Source organism: Populus alba, chromosome 6 (genome assembly GCF_005239225.2).
Source record: "Populus alba chromosome 6, ASM523922v2, whole genome shotgun sequence".
Taxonomy (NCBI): domain Eukaryota; kingdom Viridiplantae; phylum Streptophyta; class Magnoliopsida; order Malpighiales; family Salicaceae; genus Populus; species Populus alba.
The window spans coordinates 18704532-18719905 of record NC_133289.1 but is presented as its reverse complement, the minus strand read 5'-3'; the positions used below and the strand labels follow the sequence as shown (position 1 = coordinate 18719905).

The following is a 15374-nucleotide window of genomic DNA, read 5'->3' as shown; positions in this document are numbered from 1 at the left end:
AGACGAAACTGGAAATCAAGATCATAAAGTTGTATTTAATTAGTTGAATGAGAACAAGGCATATAGTATAAAATATGAAAAATTCTATTTTATTTTTTTATTATTAACACTAACCAATCTCATTCAACCTATAATCTATCTTGATGGAAAATACTGTTGTAATGGCTGATTATTTTGTATAAGTTATGTATCTATTCTATAACGGTTCATTGAGATATTTTAAAAGTTTTAAAAAACCTAGTTGCATCTATATTTGATTCTTTATTTAAAGGAATATTACATGCACCTTCACCTAAATAACCCTGATTCATTTTTAATACATCCATCATTATACTCCGATAAGAATTATTATTATTATTATCTATAAACCTAATTATATTGCTAAACCTAGAAGTTAAGCCAATCATTTCTTTCTAATGTCATCTTGTAAGGAACATAGGGTTTTTTCTTATGCTAACCAGCATAAATATTCCTTGATGAATAATCACAACATCTTTATAATAGAATTTTTTATTTTTACACTTTACACATGAATATCTAATTTTACCTACACTAATATTTTTTTGAATTAGAAAGTGCAAAATTAATAAAAACTTTCAACTCTTTGAAGATAATCTTGCCTATACAACCTTTTAGGTGAATTTCAATACATCCAAGAATGATAATTCATTACTTATAAATCTATATAGAATATTGATGATAATATTTATTAATAATGTAACCATCAGTTAAAAATTCAATTTTTTAGTAAAAATAAATTCAAAATCCAATAACCAATTATTATTTCTACACAAATACAATGTAGCATCAAAATGTGAATTAAACAATCAAATTATCAACAAATGATTGGTATTCAACTAATTATTCATCATTTATTCAATTCAAACTTATTCAAATTATTACCCTTTAATTATTTTTCATGTCAATTTTCTAGTAGTATTACATCTATATGGTATATCTAGAAGAATATATTTATTAATACTTTTAAGTAGTTTCTTTAAAGTTTAAATGAAACAATATATATAAAAACTCATTTGATTGTTGTATAACAATCAAAACAATGCTTTTGAGTTCTTATAATAAGAAAACTCATAAATTTTTGCCTCCTCGTGCATGGTCAGGTAAAAGCTTTCATATTTTCAATTACACTACTAAGGAATCATTAATAATTTTCTATAGATCGTTGTAATAACGGCGATTACGTGCATTCTTTATTTCATATATAGCCAACAACTTTTCTTTCTTTGACCGCCGAATGCTTCCCTACAATATACTGTATTAAAATTCCCCGAGAGAATATGACCAGTGAGAGACACGACCGATGCCCTCTCTCTCTCTCTCTCTCTCTCTCTCAATAAATTAGCCGCATTCTCTTACCAATCTTCAAGACAAAAACAAATTCTCATTTCCACATTTGATCATTAATCATCAATCTCTCCATTTTGCAGCCTCCTAGCTAATCCTTCACTACACAGATTTTACTTTCGATAATTTTTCATGGATGATATTGAAGTTCCAAAGTTTTTTGTCTGCCCAATATCTCTCCAAATCATGAAAGACCCAGTTACAACCATAACTGGCATCACATATGATCGAGAGAGCATTGAGCAGTGGTTATTCACTAGTCAAAACACAGCTTGTCCAGTCACCAAACAGCCCTTGCAAAAAGATTCAGATTTAACCCCTAATCACACCTTACGCAGGTTAATCCAAGCTTGGTGCACCGAGAATGCATCCCATGGTGTTGATCGAATCCCCACCCTAAACCTTGTCTTGACAAAAGCCCATGTCCTTAAACTCATCAAAAATCTTTCGCATCACGAGTTGCAAATTAAAACTCTTATACGATTGGAATTACTTGCGGCGGAGAATGAAAGAAACAGGAAGTGCATGGTGGATGCTGGCCTGCCCAAGGCCATGTTATTGTTTATAGCAGCATGTTTCAAGAAAGGTCAAGTTTCTGGTATTCAAGAAGCTCTTAGTATACTATGTTTTATTAGAATTCCTCGAAGTGAATCAAAGGCTCTTTTAGTGAAAGTGATGATAAGATTATCGAATCCTTGACTTGGATTTTAGGACGCAGAATGGAGAATTATGCCACAGTTAAATCCCATGCAGCTTCGGTGTTGAAAATGCTACTTGAAGAAGCGAGTTCTATTGTATTGGAGAGGCTTAAACCTGAATTCTTTGAGAGGATTGTTGGTGTTTTGAGAGAGAGAATCACCCATCAAGGTATTAATGCCGCCTTGCAAGTGTTGTTAAATGCTTGTCCCTGGGGAAGAAATCGGAAAATGATGGTGGAATCCGGTGCAGTTTTTGAGCTTATTGAGCTTGAATTGGGATCACCTGAAAGAAGAACCACGGAGCTCAATTTGGGTGTTCTTTTTCATTTATGTTGTTGTGCTGAGGGAAGAGCTCAATTCTTAAGCCATGGAGGTAGCATTGCTGTGGTTGCTAAGAGAATATTGAGGGTTTCTCCAGCGGTGGATGATCGAGCCGTTCTGATCCTTTCACAGATATGTAAATTCTCAGGAACAAGTATGGCGATCCAAGAAATGGTGGATGTTAAAGCTGTGACAAAGCTATGTATGTTGCTTCAGGCAGACTGCGCACCATATTTGAAGGACAAAGCTAGGGAAATCCTTAGATCACACTCTGACAAGTGGAAGAACTCTCCTTGCATTTTTTCTTCTCTCTCGAGTCTTGAGTACCAGGTTTCCAGCTAGTTTGATTTCGAGTTCTGCAAATTTTTCTCCTTCCTACCCGTTTCTTATTATTAATTAGTAATACAATTTTGGACCAAACAAATGTGAGCCCCGGTAATGAAAATGCTAATAGCTTCGGGACCATGTTTGGTCTACAGGAAAACTTGCCATGTGATGCACAAAGCTTCCATATTGTGATTATTTCTATTTTTTGTTTTTAATTATATGATTTCCAAATGCTTAATTAAGGATACACTTTCTACATATTGGTGATGCCATAGGACAATTCCAATTAATGAGAGAGAGAGAGACGCATAAAAAAACACACAACCTTGATTGATTTAGCTCATAGCTTGCTAGAGTAGTTTATAATAATAATAATAATAATAATAAAAAATTCATTTTAACTCGTTAGAAGTAAGGTTGTTAATTTTATTTTGATAAATATTTTATTTTTTTTAATTGGAATGAAATGTTTCAATTTCGAAATGTTTTGGCATAATATTTCGGGATTGTACTGTTTATATATATATATATATTTAACAAATATAATTCAAATTTAAGATAAATTAATTATAAATTACATCTTTAACTTAAAGTTTAATTCAACTTAAATAAAATATTATAAAAGTAAAATGTTTCAGCACAAATATTTTAAATATAAACTAAGTCAATGTTATCAAAAACTAATGGGATCTAAAGCATTCCTTGTTTTGCTCAAATTCCTACAAAGTATAAATATTAAAAAAAAAAACAACATGAATATAAACCATATATATATATAATAATAAATTTAATTTTAAAAAATTAATATCATTGTTAATAAAAATAGTAATAATATTTTTTCAATATTATTATTAATATCATTGTTATTGAAAATAGTAATGAAAAAGAGCTTTTTATATTTGGATGGTTTAATTAATTAAATTGAACCGAGTTCAATTTGATTCAATAGTTTTTCAAAACCAAAACGAAACATATAAAATGAAACCGGAACATTCCTACTGAAATTTAAATTGAAATCTGGAACGGATCGAGATTTGAAATGATATGAAAATTTTTCTTTTTTTTAATTGATATAAAACATGTATTTTTGAACAAAATAAAATGGAATTGACAATATTGATTAAAAGAAAGTTAGAAAATATTTAAAATTACAAGGAGCATATAAGCCTATAGGGTGTATCACGAACGCATACCACTCCAGCTAAAAAAGGGGGAGCATCTCTTTCCTCCCAACTTATCCTTCGCATTATGTTTAACTCGTGACTATCCACTTCTAAGTTCTTAAGTTTAAAAAGCGCAAAAAACAGAGCGTGTAAAAGTCCAATTCAATTAGCGGTACGTAAGATCCAATGTGATTTACACGTGAGTGCTTATGTATGCAATACTTTTTTTGAAAAAAAAGAAAAAAGAAACACTTGTAGCTTTAATTAAAATCTTCCCCTTTTTTTATATTTTAAAACCAAAACTTTCTAGATGGAGAATGAATTAAAGTTATGATCTTAAATTTTAATTCCGAAAATCAAAATTAATATCATAGAAAAAAACTTTAAAATTGATTCAAGGTTATTAGATTTTTGAGTATTTAAGTTATTAGATAGTTTTATATATAAAATGTAGAGAGATTTAGTTTTATATGTAAAATATGGTGAGAATGTTGAAAATAATAATAAAAATAATTGATTTTAAATATATTAAAATATAGAAATGTAAAATGTAAAATTAAAAAAATGTAAATACAATAAACAAACATAGAACAAAATAAATTTGATGAGCAAAATATGCTATTGATGAGAACCTCAAATTCAAAGATTTATTCTCTCTTAAACTAATTTTAATGGATTTTGTTTCCTTAGAAGGTTTACAAAATCTAAAATAGATTTAAAAAATCTACTTCAATTATAAAATAAAATAAAAAAATTTGGGATGTCGTTATAAGATTTTTGATATTTTAATATTTGATGGTTTGAAAAACTTTTATAAAAATTTAAGTCTGAATTTAATAATTAGATCAAGAGTTTTAAATTATTGTTCTGATTTGGAATGAAATAGAATTTTTTTTTTTTCAACTTATCTCATTAGTTGATAAATATATCCGCTAGATCATTTGTATAATTTATTTAATATAGCTTATTATTTAGTTATGACAGATGTATACCTAACTGTTAAAATTATTTATTATCTGATTACATAAAAAAAATACAAAAACTAATTTTCAAATAATCTTAAGTTTATACAAGATTTAAGTAGTTTAATTCGGAAAGCAAATCCATTTCCGATTCAGTCTTGACTTCCTTATAACTTCTAGGCTATTATAATAATTATTTCTAAAATATGTAACGATGGATGAGCCACGCGGAGGCCTTCACTTCTAAAGAACCGGCCGACACTCCTCTCTTTTTCTTGACAAAATTTACGACTATAATTGCGCCACAGAATCCCTTTTCTCCTAATGAAGCAATTTGGACAATTGAATCCACCGAATCGAGCATTCTTCTTGCAGGACAGTGCTCAATGCCTGCTCGAAATTTGCTGCTACATTATTCTACACCTTTAAATGAGTGATTTCGACGATGGATCTCACAATTGTAACCCATGTTGTTACATGAAGTTGCTATTTATTTGCTTGAAAGTAATTTATTTTATAAAGAAAAGTGAATTCTAGAAAAATTAATTATAAAAAAGTAAATTAATTTTTAATATTTGATAGTATAATGAAAAATAAGTTAAAAAAAATACTTTCTAGTATTTGGTTAAGTCATGAAAATAAGCTGAAAAATAACTTATTAATGTTTTATTTTTTAAAAAGTTTGTTAAAATAATAAGAAACAAATCTTACAAATTAAAAGGTTGAATGAGAATGAAATTGAAAAAAATATATAATTTCATAAATTATCTCAAATAAAATACATAATAATCAAAATAATAGAGATCAAATCTAAAAAATAAAAAAATTAAAAGATGAAGAAATTAAAATAATAATAATTATCATTTCATAAATTATTTCAAATAAAATAAGTAACAATTAAAAGAATGAGGACGAAATTTAATAGATAAAAAATTTATATTAAAAAATAATAAGGAAAAGGCAAATAACAAATATAAAAATAAGAACTAAAGTTAATAAAAAATCAAATTCTAAGAAATGAAATTGAAAAGAAAATATTCAAACATATATATATATATATATAGCAATTAAAAATTTGAGGACCAGATTTGATATAATCAGCAAATAATATGATATTTTTAAATTTTTAATAATTTTAGGAAAGTGTTTTCCATAAAAAAATACTTTCTTAAAAATCAAGTTAAATTTTTTAAAAAATATTTTTTATTGATAAACTTTTCTAATGATAATATATAAAAACAAGTTCGTTTTATATTCGAAAATGAGCATTTAGCATCAATACACATAAAATTTTACTGCTGATGTTGAAGCTAAAAGTGTCATTTAATCTGGGATCATTGGCTGCTTGCGTTCTCTACTTGCTCCCAAATTTGGTGATTGATATGTATTTAATGCTTTAGCTAAAAAAGGGGGGGGGGGGAAACAATTGTATGGGTTGAAGATTGGGCCATTAATAAAAAGGATCAAAGACTGTGACTGTGTTTTGTGCGTTTTCTTAATGGGCTCTCACTTGTATTATAGAATGAGTTCTACACCCATTGAAGAAATATGGATACGGTGGTTGCTTGCAGTCGATTTATTAATTTTCTATGGCACAGATGAACCTTATTATTTATTGTTGTGAATGTTCCAACACGATATGCTTGTAAATGATTAAGGTGCATAAGGAAAAAGCAACGAAGAGGTGTTTGATGCCTGTCCTCTATTCTTAATAGGATTTTTTATGCGAAAATTATATTCAAATTCAAATGTTATATTCTCATACCAAACTAGGCAACACTCATCCAATTAAATTTTACACTGTAAGACTAATTAAGCTTATTAGTAAAAAAAAAATTATATCAAGTGTTTGAGAAAAAAAAAACCATTGCATTATACTATAAACTAAAAAACAAAAAATGGTGTGTGCATTGTACACAGATTATTCACCAGAACACATTTTCCTATTCACTCAACTACTTTTTTCTCTCTTTTTTTTTATGTTTATTTTTATTACATTACCGAACATATTTTTTTATAATTTTATCCACGCATTATATATTAGCATAATTTTATATACTGTAATTTGTTATGCTTTGCATGCTCTCATGTGTATACACACACACAAAGTATACTACAAAATAAAATAGTAGTTTATAGTTAAAAATAATTGAAAGAACAAAGTTCTATTTAATCCCTGAAAGTTCAATGTACGCATTATTAGATCCTTATTGTTTTAGATTTTTTTTCATTTCAATTCTAAATTCATTCCTATTACATTTCAGTCGCTAGATGTTTAGAGAAGAAAGAGAAAATCATTGAAAAAAAAAATAAGACAGAAACCATTTGAGAGACCACATTCTAACAATAAAAAAAAAAATCCATCTTATTATCAATAAGATTGCCTTTGCGAAGAGAGTTCAATGAAGTTGGTGTTGTCCTTTAATCATGCTAACAGAAAGTAGTTCAGGGTCTATAATTTTTCTTATGCATTTAATTTTTTTATTTTAGATGAGCGGGGTGAGTTTATTAGGGTTTCTATGGGTTGGGTTAAACGGGGTTCCTATAATATTTTTAAAGTGTTTTTTTTTTTTAAAAAAAATAATTTTAAAATGGATTCTTAGGGTAGAAAAACTCATACGTTGATTTTTCAGCCATGGAATGTAATCCGAGAATGAATTTGTTTTGGGCTCCTACATGAAAGGCAACATGTCATCCATTAATACTTTTTAAAAGAAAACACTAATGTGAATGACACATCGTCATCTCTTTTTTAAAAAAATATAGTTGAACCAAGCAAGTTGGACTAGCCTATCATATCTAAGCAGTGTCTAGCTTTTTGTTTTTTTTTATCAATTTGTTTTAATTTAATTATTACTTAATACAATCTTCCTTATATTTTACTCTTTTTTTGTTTATTTTTTTAAATGGTAATATTTTGAATAAAACATTTTGAATTATTTTTATAATTTTATAATCTTTAAAGAGATTATTATAATTTATCTTTGAATTTTTTTCCTCGTAAATTTTAGATCAATAAGCTATATTTGTATAATTTATTTATAAAATAAAAATTATTTGTACTTAGTGATCAAAATTAACCTATTTGATAAATAAAATAAAACTTATAAAATAAACTTAGGTGAAATGTGTGTAAAACAAAGTGCCATATAATAAAGACATGAGTATATAGCATATCCAATTCAAAGAATGATTCATGAGAATAATAAAGAAGAATGATATATGAAATATAACATAAAAAATCATATAGTCAAAGATATATATATATATATATATATATATATATATATATATATATATATATATATAAGAACATAAAACATGCATATAAGAAATAATAAACACATATTAATTAGTTTAGGCAATCAAGTATAAAATATGTTCAAAACATGTCAAGCATATTATTACAAAATTAAACATTCAAAACTTTGCCCTAAATCTTTAGTAGAGTAATCGTTTTGTTGCAATAGATATTTCGACGATCTGAGTTATTATGAAAGCAGTAAAAACAAGAAAAAAAAAATCACCATCTAATTTTAAGGTTACTAAAAACCCTAACTGATATTTAAATTTTTTTGGATAGAGAGTAGTTGGTTATGCTAAAGAAAAGATGAAAATTATCTTAAAACATCTTATTTGAAATAAGTTGTTTCGTTATTTGATTTTTTAATAAAAAAAACTTGTCACGGATACATAATAATATTTCACTTAAACTAAATATGTATGTTTATTAGAAGTAAAAATTCATAGGATAGTGATTTAGGATTTTGACTTGACAATGAAACCTAACTCACTTTTTTATTATTATTATGGGTGCAAGATTGTAAATAAAAAATAACAGAGACTTGAGTTTTGAATTATTTTCTTTAATTATCAAATATATATTAACCCACCTAAACTAATTACTTTAAAATGTATATCCATTATAAATAACCACAAATATCCCACCCAACTTAATTGATATAAAAAAAACACAAAAATAAAATCATAAACACATCGTTAATTTATACAAAACAACATCAACATCAACATTCATTTGCGATTCAAAGATTAATAAAACAAATAAAAAAATTATATTTAAGTTGTATAGCATCAATCATTAGGGTAAGTATGAAGGGAATTGGTTGATGAGTCATACAACTTACCTAGATCTTTAGTATGGTAATAAAGATCAGATATTTATGGTGCAACATCTGACAATTGATCTAGACAGTTATATAAGATGATATTTTTTTTTCCATAATGTGTCTTGAAACAAGCTTAATGGATGATGATATCAATGATCATGAACGAGGACATGCATATAGGGAGGCGGGTCCATCAATAAGTATTTCAGGCTCCTTTATGAGTGTTCTAAACTTGTTTACTAGCTAGGGTAATTTCGGTGTTAACTCTCCATGAGCGTTACATATCTTTTTTTAAGTTGGATGAGTTAGGGTGGTGTAGGTCGTACACAAATGCTCTAGGTCCATTTACGAGTTGGGGCAATTTTTAGAAGTAATTAGATTATATGGTCTAATGTTATAAGAATTTTGAGTTTAGTTTAAATTTTAAAAAAAATATTATGTGAATTTTTATTATGTTTAATTATTAATTATTAATTTAGATGAATTGTGAAATGTGGTGCTTTTTTAATTGTGATTGTGAGATGAATTTTGTAAATTATGTTTATGAATTGTGAATTTTTAGGTTGATTTTTTATGGTAAGGAGTTGAGAGAATAAAAAAACTGTTTTGACCATTTTTGTTTTTGGCAAGTCCCATATTATTTGCAAATTGCAGATTTTATGTGAATTGTCAAATTGTAATATTTTCTTAAATATTTTTTTAATTATGTTATTTTTTTATTGTACTAAATTCCAAAAACAAATTCTTCAAATAATGACAAATAATGGAGGCTGTTCTAGAATGATAGGGCCCCCCACCTGCTAAGTGATCATAGTGATTTGCACACAATCTGAATTTTTTTTTTTTCCATCTGAAAACGATCAGATATCAGTTAGAATCCAACAATAGAAAAAACAAAGTGAAAATGTTTTCGCACCCAACTCATCTAAAAAGGTATGGAGAATTACGTACACATGTTAATACAGCACGTGGAGTTCGTGATGTAATTACATATGATCACGTGATTTAATTTAGATGAAGCATACCATTTTTTAGGCCCAAAACCACAGCTGCTGATAATAATAATAATAATAATAATTGATGACGTGATCAATTTAGGTAAAAGTACACCAAGTATTACAACAATTATTTTAAATAAAAAATATTTTAAAAAACAATTACTAATTCATTACAAAATACTACCTAAAAAATTATATTACTGGGATACCAATGAAAATGGGTTGTTAACATTTAGACAACCTACCTAGCTTAGAGGAAAGGGACGTTCATGTACATTTTTTTTAAGGAAATTAAAGTGATTATGTGATGATATGATGGTCTATTTTTTAAAATATTTTTAAATTATATTTTTTAAAAATATTAAAATAATATTTTTTTTCAAATATTTTTTTTATAATTTTAATATGTTAATATTAAAAATTTAAAAATAAATTATAAAAAATATTATAACATTTTTTAATTAAAAAAACACATAATACACTAAATTATCAAACACAGGTTTTATATATAAGAAATAAAGATAGAAAAATACCCATTATATTGCAGTACCTCTGGCTGCAGGTATTTTTAAAGCTTTTAATTCATTCTTTCTCTACTCTTTTTTTTTTCCCAATCATCGTATAGTGATTTTCCAATCATCGTATATATATATATAAAAAAAAGAAGGAAGATAAAATAATAGTATAGGTTTTTTCATCTTTAATTAATTTCTAGCTTGCTCTTTTTAAGGTTTAAACTTGAAACTTTAAAGTAAGAAATCCAAATTTTAATAGCTAGTTAAGGCTAAAAGGAATAATTTATCATTGGGTCAAAAGCTTTTTTTTTTAAAAAAAAAAAGAGAGGCGAGGAATGAGGTGGACGTAAGTCATGGCAACATGTGAATAACACTATTGATATTAAATCACCATTAAAATAGTTCAAAGGTAATCCTTTGTTTTCATCTATATATTTTCTCCCTTTATTAACATCATGGATTGGTTTTTACTCCTAACAACCCAAGAACGCAAAATTGCAATACTGCCCCTGGATACGCCATCTACTCTTTAGCATGTTTTTTTTTAGCAGCAGCCGCCATATACGGCAAGCAACAAAGGTAAATTAGACTTCTCAACGGAGTCTACGCTAAATTCCCACGGCCAACACTTCCAAGAACATGGCTCCGTATTGAAGCCACCTGCCATCCATCTCCAATCTCCACCTTGAAATTGCTTTCTTTGTCGTCTTCTAGTATTAAGAAATTTCAAATATAGGGATGTAAAGCCAGCCACTTCCATCACTGCTGACTCCACTTGGACAAAACCACGTGAAATATATCCATAGCCGAGCTGTCACCCCACAACTGTCTGAAAGTGCTATTATTATTTTTTCTACCACGTGAAATACGGTATTGAACAAAACTTTGGGTTGAATATCCAAAGTCAACTGAATATCCATTGTACTTAAAACTTTATTAATTAGTTGCATTTGGACGTTCAGTTATTTTCTCTTTCAATATTTGTGAAATTTTTGTGGTAGGTAGATTGCTAATGAACGTCGTTTATATGCATGCTGTCTCTTTAATTTCTTCTCTTACTTTGAATGTTTATAAATCCTAGTGATTAATCACTCTCAACCGTCATGAATTAATTAAAGCTTTTACAAACCATGTCATAAGGAGGTATTATTTTATAATTTCTAACATATAAAATAATAAATTATAATAAACATGTAAAATAATAAATTTAATTCTAATCCTAGTTGTAAAACTCGGTTCTACCTAATGAATTAGTTCAAAAAAAACTCAGGACTTAAAAGTCTAACCCAAGCCAAGTTGCTAGTTGAGCTAACCAAGCCTTTAACATAAAGAAATTTATCCGACTTGATCTGGTTTTTGGTGAATAGAATGATTTGGTTAAATAATCTAAATTCAATCATATCAACTATAAGATAAAAAGGGTAAAGAAAGATTTAGTACTTGATGGTATTATTAGTTCTCATGCGGATTAAGTAATTAAGGGATCTCATAGAATATTCATGAATTAAAAAAAAAAAATCTCATATTAGATTCATAATATGATAACTCACAAATTCATTGTTAATATTATCATAAATATACTGTAATCTTACTTGAAGATAATGACATGGTTGGATAAGATTTTATTTATAGTACACGTTATATATTAAAAAAAATTAAGGAAAAAAAAGCTAAAAGGTCTAGGCTTGAGCCATAACAAAATTGATATTTTTCTACGTGAAAATGAAAAGGTCTTTATTTGCTTTTTTTCCACTTCATTTTTTTATATTTTGTTTTCTATTTTCTAAAATTAATTTTAAATTAAATGATAAAACAAATTTCATGCATAAAAACACACAAAGAGAGCACAAATATCAACATATAGAATGATGTGATGTGAAGATAACTTAAAAGGTGAAATTAATAAAAAATATTTGATGATAAGAACATAAAAAAACATTATTCTTCCGCCCACAAACAATTTAGAGAGGTCACAGCATTGCACAGTCTTTTTACATATTATACTAGCTAGTTTATGAGTAGTATTTGTTTTCGGTGAAATATTTGGGAAAACAAATATGATGTGAGCTATTTCCTTTACCAATCAATAAGATGTTTCTAGCTAAGGCTATTTAACGAAGAATAAACACAAACACACACACACTATTTGCAAGCTATGTGATCGAATATGGGCGGGGAGGCATACTTGTACAAAGTCAGACCACATCTTATGCATTATATATCATCCATATTATGTTGAAAAGATCAGAGGTATGCATGCATTATGGTGCACCACCCACATACATACCAATTAATAGTAGTTGAGCTAGCTCGAATGCAGCTGGACAGTTCGAGTCTTAGTTATGATTGATTTAAGAGTAGAGCTAGCTAGAAGTAGAGCCATGGAGTGAAGAGAGGGGCAGAAGGCCGCAGGAACCCACCATGGCCTATTTGTCGGCACCCATTGAATATTCATGCACCACCACGCATAAGAAACACGAGGTAGACAGAGAAAACAATGCAAGGGCCAGGGGGGAAAGTTCTAGAGAGAGAAAGTCAAAAGGGAGTGGCATTTATCCTTTACAAATAAGCTCGAGGATATAAGCCGCAATACCGCTGCACATCCATAGACTTAGTAAAGTTTGCCATTCTTGAGCCTTTCAATTCCTCAGAAAAGTCAAAACCAATTACTTCTCTCCATCTCAATGCCTATCCTCCGTGTTTTTGACTTTGTAAATCTTGAACACCTCTCAATATTCAACCCTTCTCGTATATAACCCCAACCCCTCATCTTCTCTCCAAATCAAACCAATCCACACAACTCCTCAGAACCTGCTCTCAAATCGAAATTCTCTACATCCTTCAAATATTCTTGGCTATTTAATCTACTTTCATCTACTTATCTATTAACCTCTCTGCTTTCATATCTCATTTGTGATATATTTTCTTGATCTTGTTTTAGCTTAAGTGCTGGTTCCTAGTGTTATATTTTAAGATCTTCTACGTTTATTTCCTATAAAATGGAAGATATTGAAGTCCCTTCGTTTTTTCTCTGCCCTATTTCTCTCCAGATCATGAAAGACCCGGTTATAGTCCCAACCGGGATAACTTATGATCGCGAGAGCATCGAAAAATGGTTGTTTTCAGGCAAGAATGATACATGTCCAGTTACAAAACAAGTGATATCAGGTTGCGAGGTCACACCAAACCACACTCTTAGGAGGTTGATCCAGTCTTGGTGCACTCTCAATGCTTCATACGGTATTGAAAGAATCCCAACTCCAAAGCCTCCAATCAACAAAACACAGGTTGCCAAGCTTCTCAATGATGCTAAGTCTCCACAGCAACAGGTTAAGTGTCTAAGGAAGCTGCGTTCAATTGCTAACGAGAACGAAAGAAACAAAAGATGCATGGAGGCTGCAGGTGCTGTGGAGTTCTTGGTCTCGGTGGTGAATAACTTCAATTCTTTATCGTTCGAAGAAACTTCAGATGACGGGTTTGAGATAGCAAGACCAGGTGATGAGGCCTTGAGTATCCTCTATGGTCTAGAAATATCCGAATCCGGTCTAAAGAATCTTATTATGGGAAGAAATGGTGAATTGATCATTGAGACCTTAACGAAAGTTATGCAAGGTGGAAACTACGAGTCTCGAGCGTATGCTGTCTTGTTGTTGAAATCAATGCTTGAAGTTGCTGATCCGCTGAAACTTATCAGTTTGAAACAAGAACTCTTCTCCGAAATAGTCCAAGTTTTAAGTGATCAAATATCTCACAAAGCCTCAAATGCTTCATTACAACTACTAATCAAACTTTGTCCATGGGGAAGAAACAGAATCAAAGCCATTGAAGCTAAGTCAGTCTCGGTTTTGATTGATCTTCTACTTGATTCATCAGAGAGAAGAACCTGTGAGATGGTGCTAATGGTGTTGGACTTGCTATGCCAATGTGCAGAAGGGAGAGCTGAATTGTTAGGACATGGTGCAGGCCTAGCAGTTGTTGCAAAGAAGATACTCAGGGTTTCTCAGGTGGCAAGTGAGAGGGCAGTGAGGATTATCTTGTCTGTCTCAAAGTACTCGACAACAACCAGTGTCCTTCAAGAGATGTTGCAGATTGGCATCGTGGCCAAGCTATGTTTGGTGCTTCAAGTGGATTGCGGAAGCAAGACCAAAGACAAGGCCAGAGAGGTGCTTAAAATTCATGCGAGAGTTTGGAAGAGTTCTCCTTGCATACCAGCAAGTCTACTTTCTTCATATCCAGCCTGAGAGATAGTGCATGATGGAATCATGACTTCCCTTTTTGCTTACTCTTGTCCTTTCTTGTGTGTACATAATTCATTCTTGATGAGAATATATATTAGAAACAGATATACAATAGCACGAAATTGTGTCGTCCACTAGCTAGAGCATGTTTCATGGCAAATTGGACTTTCCATTTCGAGGAAATTAATGATTATTAACGAGGTTTAGATCTTCACAAGTCACCACGACCCAATAACCAGCTCTTTTTGTTGTTGAATTTAATTTTTAGTTCTCCTTTGTTGCCCAAACTTGACGATCTAGTGCTATAAACATTTTAAAGCTTCCATCTAGCGAAATGATGGATCAACATTTCAAAACATTTTTTTTTTCTTGATGGTGCCGTCCATTCTGATTCCTGATAAGTTGATATTGCTCTTAGAGGATGATGAAGGTCGTAGAAATTTTATTGAATGTTCATGAGACCATTAAGTCAATGAAATTCTGAAATATAATACAATGATAAAAACCATCAATACATAAAAACCATCAATACATAAAAATTAAGAATGTCTGTTCATTAACAGAATTAATTTTAGGTGTTTGACCATTATATTTACTTGTGAATTATAAGAAAACGAGAGTATAAAAGCTTTTATTAGTTCAATTGCTAGGTAATTAACA

At 29.4% G+C, this 15374-nt stretch overlaps 2 protein-coding genes across 2 annotated transcripts; both read left to right on the top strand.

The window, feature by feature from the left end:
• The first annotated feature begins 1401 nt into the window (after positions 1 to 1401).
• On the top strand, positions 1402 to 2747 carry LOC118043801 (E3 ubiquitin-protein ligase PUB24-like). The gene is given in 2 exon segments (XM_035051877.2): positions 1402 to 2037; positions 2040 to 2747. Coding segments are annotated over 2 exon segments (1227 nt in total). The 5' UTR covers positions 1402 to 1497; the 3' UTR covers positions 2727 to 2747.
• Positions 2748 to 13146: 10399 nt separating this feature from the next.
• Positions 13147 to 14931, top strand: LOC118043802 (E3 ubiquitin-protein ligase PUB22). The gene has a single exon (XM_035051878.2). The coding sequence runs from the start codon at positions 13476 to 13478 to the stop codon at positions 14715 to 14717; it is 1242 nt and encodes a 413-aa protein (XP_034907769.1). The 5' UTR covers positions 13147 to 13475; the 3' UTR covers positions 14718 to 14931.
• The last annotated feature ends 443 nt before the right edge of the window (positions 14932 to 15374 follow it).

Coding starts and splice junctions, on each gene's coding strand:
- LOC118043802 (XM_035051878.2), top strand. CDS start 13,476: ATGGAAGATATTGAAGTCCCTTCGTTTTTTCTCTGCCCTATTTCTCTC.